Source organism: Manihot esculenta, chromosome 5 (genome assembly GCF_001659605.2).
Source record: "Manihot esculenta cultivar AM560-2 chromosome 5, M.esculenta_v8, whole genome shotgun sequence".
In the NCBI taxonomy this organism is placed as follows: Eukaryota; Viridiplantae; Streptophyta; class Magnoliopsida; order Malpighiales; family Euphorbiaceae; genus Manihot; species Manihot esculenta.
Genome location: NC_035165.2, coordinates 27,777,121 through 27,791,246, shown reverse-complemented (window position 1 = coordinate 27,791,246; position 14,126 = coordinate 27,777,121). Strand labels below are relative to the sequence as shown.

General features: G+C 31.0%; 2 protein-coding genes and 1 long non-coding RNA gene across 3 annotated transcripts; 2 read left to right on the top strand and 1 right to left on the bottom strand.

The window, feature by feature from the left end:
- The first annotated feature begins 504 nt into the window (after nt 1-504).
- On the top strand, nt 505-3,844 carry LOC110616160. Its single transcript, XR_006350636.1, has 2 exons — nt 505-629; nt 3,111-3,844. It is a non-coding gene; the product is annotated as an uncharacterized LOC110616160 (long non-coding RNA).
- Nucleotides 3,845-7,520: 3,676 nt separating this feature from the next.
- Nucleotides 7,521-9,856, top strand: LOC110614618. Its single transcript, XM_021756194.2, has 5 exons — nt 7,521-8,357; nt 8,575-8,652; nt 8,820-8,919; nt 9,136-9,269; nt 9,379-9,856. Exons 1-5 carry the CDS (start codon nt 8,001-8,003, stop codon nt 9,607-9,609), a joined length of 900 nt encoding a protein of 299 aa, XP_021611886.1. The 5' UTR covers nt 7,521-8,000; the 3' UTR covers nt 9,610-9,856.
- Nucleotides 9,857-9,973: 117 nt separating this feature from the next.
- On the bottom strand, nt 9,974-11,980 carry LOC110614617 (probable E3 ubiquitin-protein ligase ARI8). The gene has a single exon (XM_021756192.2). The coding sequence runs from the start codon at nt 11,807-11,809 to the stop codon at nt 10,109-10,111; it is 1,701 nt and encodes a 566-aa protein (XP_021611884.1). The 5' UTR covers nt 11,810-11,980; the 3' UTR covers nt 9,974-10,108.
- Between the last annotated feature and the right edge of the window lie 2,146 nt (nt 11,981-14,126).

Below are 14,126 nucleotides of genomic sequence, written 5' to 3'. Positions count from 1 at the left end.
ATTAAAAATTAATTTAAATTATGGAATCTGTTCTAAATCTAATTATTATTATCTGAATAAAATTTGAATTCGTTTAATTTTATATATTTTAATTAATAATTTATATAAAAAATATTTTTCATTAATAATTTTTATTTAAAAAATTTAATATTTCTAAAGAATATTTAAATTTAAAATTTTAAATATAAATATATAAAAAAAATTTATAAATATTATTATAAAATATATTTTTTATATTAAATTAATTATTTATATAAACAGATTCAGATAGTGGATACCTATACATAAAATCCGAATCCGATCCAAACCTGCAACGGGTATTATTTTTAAAACTCGAATCCATTCCAAACCCGATTATAACTATCCAAATTCGTTCTATTAGAATTCGGTCGGATCGAATATCAGAAAATATCCGATCCGTTGCCATCCCTAGTCCAGATGCAATAAGGAAGAGTTTCACTTCTAGGGATAGGCGAGACATAAAATGAAAAGCTCAGGATAATTTCGTACTTTCGCTTAGTGCACTATAAAAGGTGAGAAGATGACGATGAGGACGTAAAAGCTGCTTCTTCCCGAAAGAGGTTCTTCTATTTGTGGCTGATAGTTCAGATTCAGGCTGTTGTTTTCAGGTAAGCTCAAGCTCAGATTTAGATTTTTGGAATGTTTGTTTGATGCTAACTGTTGACGAAGATGATGATTGTGATTTGAGGGAAAAGAATGCGGCGATGATGATGAATAAGACCTTTTATTTCCTGAGGCATTTTGCCCATGATAAGGTTTCAAGCACTTTTGAGCCGCATTTCTATGTTTTCTATTAGAATTTGTTTATAGACAAAGGAAAAGAACTGATAAAAAAAACTTTTTTTCTTTTATTTTCTTTTTTTAATGGTGGATCCATAACAAATAGGTCTCCAATTAGTGAATTAATGCTTCTTGTTGTCTGTTACTTCAAAGCTTCTTCTGTGTGTTTTCATTTTGCTACATTATAATGTTTCAGTACCAGGAGAGTGGAGGTGGAACCAATTAGTTGGAAAATTTTCTATTGATTCAAGTGATTTGAGAAAAAATTCTGGGTAGTGTGCTGAAGAATTAGGCAAGTGATAAATGGCTTGCATCTGTTTGGTATCGAGTTTTAAGTAGCATTCAAATTCAGCATCTCTTGAATGGATTGCTTCTTAATTTGGTTTTGGCTACATCAATGGAAATGTTTCTAATTCATCTTCTACTGCAATTCCTCCCTTCTTAACCTTCTTCCACTGTCTTTCATATGAAAAGTTGGGACAGCTCAATTCTTTTGCCTAATCTACGTGTTAATAAGTTTTCATCATGCATTTGCCTGACTAATTTATATGGTTTGGAGTTAGGCCTATAGATATAGAATACTATCAGCAAAAAACATAATTTGACTCCTGAACTTGGAACCCGAAGTTTAATATAGAAGTGATAATGGGTCGAATATTTTCGGTGCTTGATCACATCAAATTCTATTTGGATGGTTTGGAAATGGTGACTTTCATGAGTTATCTATCTTTGACATTCCTAATTCAATTGCACCCTTATGTTTTTCTCATGATTAATTCAAGAAAAACTTACTATTTGGAAAAATTTAATAGTTAGTCATTTGATTTTGAAAAATATATTAAAATATCCTAACATTTTAAAAAGCAAAAAATTTATTACTCAGTCAATTCGTTAATTTTGTTATAAAATATTTTACTATTTAGTATCTATGATTTTGAAAAATTTATTAGTTAGTCTTTCAAATTTTTAAAAAGTTTACTAATTACTCTCTTTAAGGATATTTTAGACTTTTTTTTAATATTTAATAATTAAAATTGACGAAAAAACTAACTAGTAGACTTTTTAAAGCGTTAGAGATGTTTTAATGCATTTCTTCAAAATTGAGGGATGAACTAATTAATTTTTCCATACCACTGTGGTTAAGTAGTAATTTTTTTAAATTTAAATTCTTAATTTTATATGTATTATACAACTTTTGTTACGGCCATTAATATAATGGTAATGGATGTTATTTACTATTAATAAAATGGTAATGGTTGTTATTTATTATTAAATAATGATAATGGTTGGTTTTTTATTTATTTATTTTTTAAAGCTATATGGGAAATAACTCATATTCTTTTTATTAGATTGTGAAGTTTTATATTGTTATATCTCACTTTTTCTTAAATTTTTATAAAAAATTAATTATCTATCTATAAATAAAAATAATGTTGAATGTGAAGTTCTTTTTGTTAAATGCCAAGTTTTTTTTTATTAAATTTAGAGTATGAAGAATTATTCATTCATATTTATATTATTTAAATTTTTATTTTAACTATAAATTAATTATTATTAAAGATGTATGATGGATTGAATGTCCTTATTTGATGTATTAATACTTATATTTGATTATCTTATTTATACTCATCACTTTAAATATTTTTTTCATTTCATGAGTTCAGCAAAATTTTTTTGAAAATCTGCGTAGCAATAGGCCATTATTGTTACACCCATTGAATGTTCTCTCACCCCCTCTATTTCTTTCTCACTCCATGGAAGAATGCATGATTACCATCAATTTGAAACTTCTACTTTAATTCTCAATTAAATTAGATATTCTACAAACCCATCTCATCCACAATAGGAGGCATGAAAATTTTCTTGTTAGATTGTAATTTTGAAAGCCTAAAAATTCATGAGGAAGCTTCTTCTACAGCTACACATTCTCTTTTTATGAAGATGAGCAAGTGTTTGATTAATGGGTGAGTTAGCATAAAGTCTTTTTTTTTTTCCTTTTTTGTCTCCCCAAACTTAACTTCTTAGTTGTAAAATTACAGAAACTAAATAATATTGATAATTAAAATCTTGAATATTTAACTAAAAATAAGTTGATTAACAATTTTTTGGCAAAAGAAAGGTTGAAACAAAATACTTGTACTTTTTAATTGAGTTTTCGTTTTCCTTCTTTAAAAAGGACTAAATAGTTAATTTTGATAAAATACATGGACTTGATAGTGATTCATGCTTGATTTTTCTTCTGATATGTGTTGATTATCCTTCTTGCTAGTGTTGCTTTTGCTCTTTATTTTGTGTTAAATTTGGACCAGGCCTAACTCACCCCAAAAGCTAGCTCAAGAGGAGGAGTGCCTGTAGTCCATATAAGGGGCACATTACCCCTTTCCAGAACCGATGTAGGAATCAACACACCCCTCACGCTTAGAATTTTTACTGGTGCGTGGCACATTTATAGGGCGCCCAACATCGGATGGGAAGGCTCTGATATCATGTTAAATTTGGGCCAAGCCTATATCACCCTAAAAGTTCACCCTAAAAGTTAGCTCAAGAGGGAGGAGTGTCTATAGCCCATATAAGGGGCATATTACCCTTTCCACAACCGATGTGGGAGCGTGACACATTTATGGGGTGTCTAGCATCGGATGGGGAGGCTTTGATACCATGTTAAATTTGGGTCAGGCCTAACTCACCCCAAAAGGTAGCTCAAGAGGGAGGAGTGTCTATAGTCCATATAAGGGGCACATTACCCCTTTCCACAACCGATGTAGGATTCATCATTATGTATCGTTGAGATTTTGATGTTATTATTTTTTCTTTTATTCCAATGTGTAGCAAGAGTTTTAGCCTCTATATTTCTTTTATTGTTCTGACCTTCAAAAATGACAATCCCAACAAGCGTAGGTTTCCTATGTGCAAAGAACATCTCAGTGATTTGAGAATGTTGTCACTTCAAAGCTTCTCCTATGTATTTCTTATTTTTGCCAAATATTAGTTGGAATTCTGATGATTCAAGTGATTTGAGAATGTGGAAATTCTGGGAGTATCCTGAAAAATTAGGCAAGTGATAAATGGCATGCATCTGTTTAATATCAAGTTTAAGTAGCATTCATATTCAATATCTAATGGGTTGATTTTTTTTTTCTCTCTCTTTGGAAATTTGATTCTGGCCAAAAACAATGGGAAATGTTTCTACTTCATCTCCTAATGCAATTCCATTTGTCTTATTCATTTATTCTCTGATTTTGAGTTTCTTTTTAATCTTGGTGTTCATGTCATCGCTTTGTAAATAGTTTTTATTTGTGTGATTGAGTGATCAACTCTTTTAATGGTTGAATTTGACCTTGACGTTAGTGGAGGCAGAGAAGAGAAATTAATTAGGGAATTTGCCATTTGGTCATTACTTTGTGACTAATTATGAATTGGTCTCTCGGATAGGAAAATTCAGCTATTTTAGTTTTTCAATTTTAATTGTTTTGAAATTCAAAATCTTTTCATTAATTTTACCCTTAAATTGTAATAAGGAAAAATAGAACATTTTGATTTTAGAAAAATATTCAGTACTTATATCAAATCATCTATGTTATATTCTTTTTTTTGTCAAAGATAAATTTGATTGAAGTAAAAAGAGATGCAATAAAGTCCACAGACCTTCAAGAGATGGCCCAAAGTAAAAAATGAAATATAGAAGGCTTGGCTCAATATTTAAAGTCCAAAAACAGCTAAAAAAAACCTTAAAGAAAGTAAACTCTTCAACCAATTCAATCTTAACTAAATGAGCCAAAGCCCAATAAAACCCTATTCAACCAAGTCAAACCTGAAACAAGGAGAGGAACTGACTTATGAAGGAGGAACAACATGGAGCACTGCCGGTGGAAATTTTCATATGCCAAAAACAATCAAGTAAGAAACAACATGGAGCACAATCAAGTAAGATTCAACATGGAGCACCACCGGTGGAGATTTTCATATGCAAAAAACAATCATGTAAGCCGAGACTTTTTTTTTTTCATATGCTAAAAACAATCAAGGCAAAACTTTTTTTTTCATATGCAAAAAACAATCAAGTAAGCTGAGACTTTTTTTTTTTTCCTATGCAAAAATTGAATCAAGTAAGGCGAGATTTTTTTAAAAAAAAAGCAATATATGAAAAACGGAAGGACTTTTGCTATTTGTAAAAACTCTAAAAGAGTTGAGAAGGAGAGGCTATCCTCCAAGAATTTAAGGACTAGTTAAGCTTAAGGATCTATAGTTTTGTAAGAGGCAAGAGAGATCATTGAGAGATCAAAACGATAAACTTGCATGTAATGGCGAGATAGAGCTCGTGAGAGACCGGATCAACCCAAAAATAGTTATCGTGAGCATTTCGGAAATGATTTCACCATTAAACATCAGAAGCTAAGGAAAATGATTCATATTATTTATTCAGATGTCATATTTCAATCCTGTAATATACAACCACAAAAGAAAGTCAAATCACATGAAATGTTAGAAGAATAATTCATATCACCTATCCAAATGTCATACTTCAATCCTGTAATATACAACCATAAAAGAAAGTCAAATCTCTCAATGGTGGATAGAGTATCTAACATTGAGTAGGAGAAGCAACCGCTTCCCCTACGATAAGGGGTAAGAAAAGCCAATCTCTATAGTAGAAAATGAAAATTCGTCCTAAATAAAAATTCAAAACTCAGAAAAAATATTTTCTCTTTGAATAAGATATAAATATTTCACTTCAGCTTATTTTATTTATGCTGTAAGGATTTTTTTATTATTTAATTATTATTAAATGTGTTGAATGAATTAATTTAAAAAAGAACAATTAGGGACCGCTTACACTTTTTGACATGTTTTAATTTAAATTAATATTGGGAAGTAGCAACTTTACCATATCACCAGCACTCCAAGTTTATTGTATAAAATTTCCCGAGTCTTCTATCCTTTTTTACTTATTCACACTGCATATAATTTTTTCAAGCTTGTATTTCGAGTTATTTTCTCTATATTATTTTTTCTTTGTATTTAAAAATATTGTTCATAAAAAACCAATAAAATAATTTATTCTTTTAGTTATGATTTAAAAAATATAGGATATTACATAGTGGTGAATAGAATCTTTGAAAATAATTTACTTTTTTATTAATTCTTTTGAGCATTTTAATTGTTAAAAAATATATAATTTATATATTTTTTCTTTTTACCAACAAAACGCAAGTTTAGTTCTGTATATTTCTTTCTTTTTTGTTTCTTTCTCCCAATTCCATTCAATCTAATCCATCGTACATATAATAGATGATGAATTCTTATTATAAAATCTTGTTTAGTTGGGATTAAGTTTATCAAGAAATTTCAAATTTTCAATAAATTAATATATTTTTTGTTTGATTATTTTTTATTTTTAAAATTTTTAAAAATTAAAAAAAATTATTTTTTTGAATAAAAAGAAAGTAACTTATTTATCTTATTTTTTTAATAGTAATTTTTTAAAAATTAAAAGATTTGAACAAATAAGGCCTAAATCCAACGATCAAACCCACGTGATAAATGAGAAGCAGGAGAGAAGGGGACCCCAGCTAAGCTTTGGACCCTCGATCTGGCTATTGATTTGTTTTGCTTTGCTTTATCCCACGACCGTGTGTCCATTGTCGCATCTTGCACTCGGTTTGTCATTTTGAAGTAAGGTTGTTTAGTATTTTTAAATTTTCATAATTTATTATTGTTTAAGAGAGAAAATTTTTTGGGATGTTTGCAAATTAATTTAAATAAAAAGAATTTTTAACTTTTCAATTTATGAATTAAAACTAGCATAATATTTTAAGAAGTTTATATAAAATTTATTTTTAAAAAAAATTACAATTTCATTGAAACAAAAATTCCTATGGTCAAATCATAAAAAACCACTAATTAATTTTTTAAAAAATGTATCTAAAAGGAATATCCTTTCCCTATTTTTTGGTATAAAAAAACTTTGGAGGGACTTGTTACTGAATGCTTGCATTTTACATGTAGTTTATTGCTTCATTGAAAAATTAAACATCAAATTATTAAATTAAAAGAAAATCAAATCCAATCAATTTTATTAAAACAACTGCATCAATATAATAGAAAAATATTTTTTTTATTAATTTTCTAATTACATTCACTTTAAAAATATTAAAAAAATATTTTAATACTCATTTAAAAAATAATTAATAAGATATTATTTTAAAAATAAAATAAAATAAAATACTGTTATAATAATTAATTTATATATATTTTCTGTTTTTTAATTTTTATTTATCTTTTTTAGTTATTCTAAAATTATTATTTAATTATTTTATATTATAATAATATATAAATTTACTATTATAATTTTAATTATTTTATTTTTAAAAAAGTTTTCAAAATATTTTTTAGTATTTAATATAAATTTAATATTTTTAAAATAAATATAATTAAAAAATAAAAAATTAAATTTTTAATATGTATGAAAAAATTAAATAAATAAAAATTATAATAATTTTAAAATGATAAAGAATAAAAATATAAATAAAAGTTATGGAAAAAAAAGTAGTATTAACATGAATAGAAACTAAATTTGATCACAGAGACAATGATGGTGTCCTTTTATGTCAACCTTAGCTGCTAGCTGGATCACCGCGTGCATGTTTTGGGACCGTAAATTTAAGTTTGGGTCGTAAATTAATCACATGAGTGTATTGCGGGCAAGTCCAAAGCCAAAACCATTCCCAATGGGAATAAGGAATTGTACCAAGTTCCATAATAGCCGTTGCTTGCGGAGGCGGCGAGGCCTGGAAGAAGAACCAACTTGTGAATCACGACGAGAATCTTCCTTCTTCCACCCACCTGCCGAACAACGGAACCCAACAAAACAGTCTTCCAAGCCGACGATAGAAAAACTCCCAGTAAAAGTCCTCCAAAAGATACCCATTTGCCACGTGGTAGGCTTACAACTCTTATGGCCCCACACGTTGGTGGAAACTGGAAAATCATCACGTAAGGTCAAAATTTCAAACACCAAACTCTCGCGGAAAACTCAAAACTCCCTCCGGCTAATATGCTTCGAATCTTCTCTCCTTCTCACTGTCACTATAAGAAGCACTATAGGCCACGCAACAACTGGCTAAAACTTCAAAAGCATAGAACTTCGACTCCCAAAACCTCCACAGGCCAACTGCCGAAAATCAAGAAAACTAAAAGTAATGGCGACCACAAGACTCCTGCGTTCGTCTAGGCCTCTTCCTCATGTTCATCCTCCTGGTTCAACTTCTTCATCTTCTGCCTCGTTGAAATGCATCGCTAAGAATACTGCTGCTGGGTTGGGTGGAGATCAGAAGATGGTTTCAAGTGATGGTGATAAAAGGAAATCAACGGCGGCGGTTGTGAAAGCATCCGTTGCTATTAGCGAGAGCTGTATCACTACAGACTCACGGGCTGATGAGGGAATATTAGATTTGGCTTCTTTGGTTGCAACTGTTGGTAATGCTTTGTTTAAGGTTTTGAGGCCTGCTGTTAAACGTAAGCCGTGGAAAATACAGGTCCAGTCGCTCATTGAAAAGGTTCGTTCTTTTTCATTGTGATTGTTTATTATTCATTATTATATCCCCGTGGAAATCAAATCCAAAGAGCTCTACTGGAAATGAAATTCAGATTCCTGGAACTGCAATTTTTAGTCTAGTGTTGTAATTTTTAGCTATTTTTATTTATTTATTTATTAAAAATCTTTATAGTCAATGTGGATTTCTAATTAATTATCATATAATTTTCCTTGTGCAGGCCATAATTGATTGTCGGTTCTTTACTTTATTTGCCACAGCAGGAGCATTGCTTAGTTCAGTATTGTGTTTTGTGGAGGTAATCTATTATTTTTATCATTAATTATTTTAAAAAAACAGACTGGAAAAAAAACAAAAAAAAAACAGAGAGAAGCTTGTATTTTTTAAAAAAATTAATTTTGTTTTCTTGAAACTCTGCCTTGTGTTGGACACTGACAGATACATATTTAACATCAAATTTTGCAGGGTTGCTTTCTCATTCTAGAGGCATACTTCAACTATTTTAGCATGTTATCTCACAGTTCAGAGGGAGGACAAATCGTGCAGCTACTTATAGAAGCCATTGGTATATACATCTGCCTTGTATGCTTCAGCGTTTTCTTCTAATTCTCTGTTTAGTATTAAGAATTCTGCAAGAATTTAATTCAATTGATTTCTTTTATAATCATTCTCTTTGATTGGAACGAAAGAATTTAAAAAATTTTCATTTGCAAAATGAAGCGTAACAACAAAGGGATTCTAATTCAGTTTACTGAACAGTTGTGTTCCTTCTGTTATGCAGACATGTTCTTGGTAGGAACAGCCATGTTTATGTTTGGAGTGGGGTTATATGTAATCTTTGTGGAACCAAAGAATTTGAAAGAAAATGGGCAACTGCTCCCAGGATCAAATCTTTTTGGCCTCTACCATTTGAAGGTGAGCCTTTCTTTCAAATTTGCACACATGACATGATCCTGTTTTCCTTTTGTTTTCCCTGACGTTGTATAGATACTAAGGTTTCTGATGATTATTGTGTCTGTTTCAGTCTCTTCCAACATGGGTGCAAATGGAGACGGTTGCCCAAGCCAAGTCCAGAATTGGGCATGCAGTCATGATGATACTTCAAGTGGGATTGTTGGAAAAATTCAAGAAAATACCTATGGTCACCAGTTTGGATCTTGCTTGTTTTGCTGGAGCTGTGCTGGTTTCCTCAGCTTGTATATTCATTCTCTCAAAACTTTCCGATGGTGTTGTTGCCGAAGAAGACAGCAGGTAGCCGAGAAATAACACATATATTTGGCACAAATGACGGCCAAGAAGGAACCATACCTTATTCTTTTTGTTAGTCATTACATTCTTTTGTATATTCTACTGAATACTACTTACACAATACAAATAAAAAAAAAATCTGTATGAGAAGAAGTTGCCACATAAACATCAGCTTAGGTTTCCTGATATGAAGGTTTAGGTAGAGGAATTCTTCAGGGCTTTAAGCCTGTAAGGATTTTGCAGTTTTTATTTGTGCAAGTTTCACTTCAGCAACAAAGAAACATAATATATATATATATATCTATATATATATATTTCCTTCTTGATATGAATCACATGCATCTGTTCTTGAGATAATTTGAACTCATGGAACAATGTAAATAAATAAATAAATAAACCCTGAATAGAAAATATTAAACTGAGAAACACAAAAAGCCATGCACCAGCGAGGTTCAGTCCTGGTTATCTAGCAAGTAAATAAATAAAGCAGTAAAAAAGAACTGTTGCTAACGTGGATAAAAATGATAATCTGTTCTGTTGTTTACCATAAAAAGAAAATAGTCCAAATTAATCCTTGCAAGATTAGCATCAGCCGGACACCCTTTGCATTTGTTGACAGAGTAGGGATTGGCATGGGAACATCTAGCACAAATCCAATATTCATCTTCTGATTGATACTTAGAGCTGCTGCTGCTGCTGCTGCCGCCGCTGCTAGACTCATGGACTCCAGGTAGATCATTTTCTAATGCTTTAACCAGCTTCTCAAAGTAATTTCCTGTCACAAAAGTCAGTTTAATTAACTTATTTCTGTAATCATCGAAATTCTCTAATGGATTATTAACATTGAGAAACGACAGTATCTCAATTTCCACACAGTGATGAAGCTTCTCCAGTGTAGATTCTGCTTCCCCTTGCAAGTAGCCAAAAAACTGCTTCTTTGCAGGCTCATTGTCAGGCAAATTGTATCCATACACAAAACTCCACCCCAGAATTCCTCTACATTCAATTATCTGCAGCCAGGCTTTAGATAAAAAATCGAAATCTGCGTCTGAAATCTTCAGTTTCTTACTCAGCCGCTTGAATTGCTCATTCTTCATATTTCCGAAACCTGCAATAGCCTTTGCTTTGGATCTTTTATTAGCATCCCAACGTTCAAAATAATGCATATATTTCTGCATAGTTTTCTGTCCCATCATTTTTCTCGAGGCTTCTGTATCCGAAGCTTTGTATATGTTACAAGCAAGATGATAGCCATTTGGACAAAGGCACGTCCAGCAAAAATTGTGACCACAGATCCTGCACGTCATGTTTGAACACCCCTGGTTTTTTTCTATGGGTCTCTTACAGTTCGGACAAGGCTTGCAATAAGATAATATGTAATTGACATTCTCAGATTCCGACATGTTCTTTGAAAGCCAAAGCTTAACAGTCTCGCAATCTAAGGGACGGTGACCTTCCTCGCCGCAGTTCCAGCAAAAGCTCGCCAAACAAATGCAAGTCACATCAAAGCTTCCTTCCCCAGCGATGAACTCAATCACATACTCACATCCTGGGCCAGGGCACCATTTTGTATTCCTGCTCTCTTCAACGCAAGACTTAACCATGAACTCAGAATACTTCTTCCTGTCTTCCTCCGACACTAATGAGTCAACCATGTCCTGATCCACCACCGCCTTACACGACGGTTCAGGACACCTTAGAGACAAACACCTAAGGTTATCATTATTGATCGATGTAGTAATGTAACTAGCCCAGCATTCTTTACAATAAAGGTGACCACATGCAGCTGAACATAACCCATCATATGAAAAGTATTCAAAACAGATCCCACATATTATAATTACACTATCATCATGATGAACCACTTCTGGTTTCCCGAACAAGCCAAGTTTTTTACGGATTTCAGACTCATCAACAAACCAAACATCATTAACTTTGCTGACAGACCAATGAAAGTAGCGAAGTAATATACTTGCCTCAGCTTTTGATATAGAAAGGACGCTGGAAACGTTAGCGATATCTTCCTCCATGCGTTGGCGAACATCTTCTAGCTTCAGGACCCTACAGTTTTGTGGCTTGAAATCCTTGTTGGAATCATCGTCTTTCTCAGCCAAGAGAATTGCATCATCATCATATTCGTAATCAGAATTCACATTTTCATCAGGATCACTTGAATCATCACCGTAATATTCCAATGGATTGTCCATGGCTAGTAAATCCCAGAAAATTGGAAATCCAGCCGAAACCTTTAAACTGAAAGGCACCAATGGAGATTGTCGATGCTTAGGTTAAGCAAAGAATATGAGAAGAGGGTTTAAGTATTTAAACTTAAAACATAGTTGAAGTTTGCCGATGAATGCCAATCAATAGGACTTCGAGATTACTTCAAATTCCAGTATTTGAGATTATGCTTAATACTATAACAAATTGAATTCAAAATTCGAATTTTCTTTTTGTTTAAAAATATAAAAAAATTACTCTCTATCTTATAAATATACTTTGGTTTTTTATTTTATTAGTTTCAAATTAAATATTACATTTTTTTATAGTAATTTTTTTATGCATTAAAAAATAAAATTAATTAATTTTCAAAAGAATTTACTAATCCAACAGTATAATTGGAAGATAATGAGATTTTTCTTTTCTGATTTTCAATTTATAAAAGTGAAAATTTGGAAATAATGAGATTTTTTATAATGTTTTTAACTTTTAAGTTATTTAGAAATTATTTAATTTAATTACTTAAGTAGTTAATAATCTTATTATTTAAAATAAATGATAATTTTATATTTTTTAAATGAAATTTAGTTAGTTAAGGAAATCTTAAAAGATATATAAAAATATTAAGGAAATCTTAAAAGATATATAAAAATACAATAACATCAAATTTTTTAAATAAAGATATACATGAGATTATAATTTTATTATTTTAAATTGATTTTAGAGTTTATTAAGAAAATCTAAAGAAAAAATCTAAATTACTTGAAATTCCACTAAATTAATTTTAAAATAAAAATTATTAAAACAACCTGTGTACATATCTTAGCCATTGAATTATTTGGACCAATCAGAGACTGCCATTTGTTCAATCTGCCTTGGAATTGGGGTGTTGCCTAGACTCATCCAGTTGGTTCTAGAATTTTCCGGAGAACTCTCTAATTTTCACCCATCTTCTCCTGGTTGGCCTACCAGGGGTCTGGGGAGTGCTGAGGCATGGCCTGCGCGCCTTTCCCCCGTGTTTTGGGCGTTCAGCGAGATCATAGGCCTGTGGGCTTCCAATCTTGCCAAGTTCGCTGGCCGGCCATGGAGTCTAGCGCTATCAAACCCGTTGGTCAATCGAGGACGTCTGCCTGTCTTGCCGAGGTTCCACGGCCCAACAATCCTGCTGCCCAAGCCATCTCCGTGGATTGTGCCTTCCTGCAGCAATCAATTCCGCCAAACATCTAAGTTCCTCCTTACGGGACATCCGACTCCTCCTTGATAGGCCTACTGCATTTTCGAGCTTGTTCGTGGTTGGCCTACGAGGCTCCCCAGCGCATTCGTGGTTGGCCGACGGAACTCCTTGCTTTCCTTGGTAGGCCTATGGGGCATCTGAGCTGCCTATTGCCAGGCTAGCTACTGCTAGCTGATTTTGCCCAGCAAATTTCTTCCGCCTATCAGTTCCGCCTGGCAGGCCTTCCATCTTGCCAGCCAATCCGTCCACATGCCTACTAGCCAATCCGAATAAGGCAACCCACATTCGATTTTGGCAACTCAACCCGTTCACCAGCCAATTTTCAGCCTTCTACAGCTCTTGATGATGGCCAATTGGGCCATCCAGCCAGTTGGACTTGGGAGAGCTCCTTGGGTCAAGATAAATATTAAGAATATTATTAAAATAATAAATGTATGTTTTTAAAGTAAAAAATTAAATTAAATTAATGAATATTAAAAATATTAATGAAATAAAAAAATTAAAATAAAAAGTATAATTTAAAAATGATTTCACTTATATATCTCTAATTCTTTTAATTTTTATAGTTTATATATACTATATATTGGAATGAAGATTTTTTTTATTTGTTAAATTAATTTTAGAAATTAGTTAAGAAAATAATAAGATATATAAATTTATTAATATTTAAAAAATTTTAATTAAATATATTATTCTTCATTTGAATTTATTATTAATCGTAAAAGGAAATTTTTATGATAAATTTGACAATTAATTTTATTATGATTAATTAAAAAATAAAAAAAAAGTTTTACTATTATTAATATTTTAATATAATTAATTTTTATTTAAATGTAATTGTAAATTATGACAAAATCTTTCAATTTTAATTTTTGTAAATGAATTTTGAAATTTGCTAAAAAAAATTAAAAGAAATACTTAAATTAATGAAAATACAATTAGATTAGTTTTAAAATTAAGATTATTAAAATATTGGATAATTATTAAAACAATAAATTAATATTTTTTAAGTATAATTTAAAATAAAAAGTTAAATTCAATTAAAATTAAAAATAAATTTACTATTATTT

Bases quoted from the DNA above. Each gene is read 5' to 3' on its own strand.
- LOC110614617 (XM_021756192.2), bottom strand. From the start codon at position 11,809: ATGGACAATCCATTGGAATATTACGGTGATGATTCAAGTGATCCTGAT.
- LOC110614618 (XM_021756194.2), top strand. From the start codon at position 8,001: ATGGCGACCACAAGACTCCTGCGTTCGTCTAGGCCTCTTCCTCATGTT. The intron at 8,358-8,574 runs GTTCGTTCTTTT...TTCCTTGTGCAG, and splicing joins TCCAGTCGCTCATTGAAAAG to GCCATAATTGATTGTCGGTT. The intron at 8,653-8,819 runs GTAATCTATTAT...CAAATTTTGCAG, and splicing joins CAGTATTGTGTTTTGTGGAG to GGTTGCTTTCTCATTCTAGA.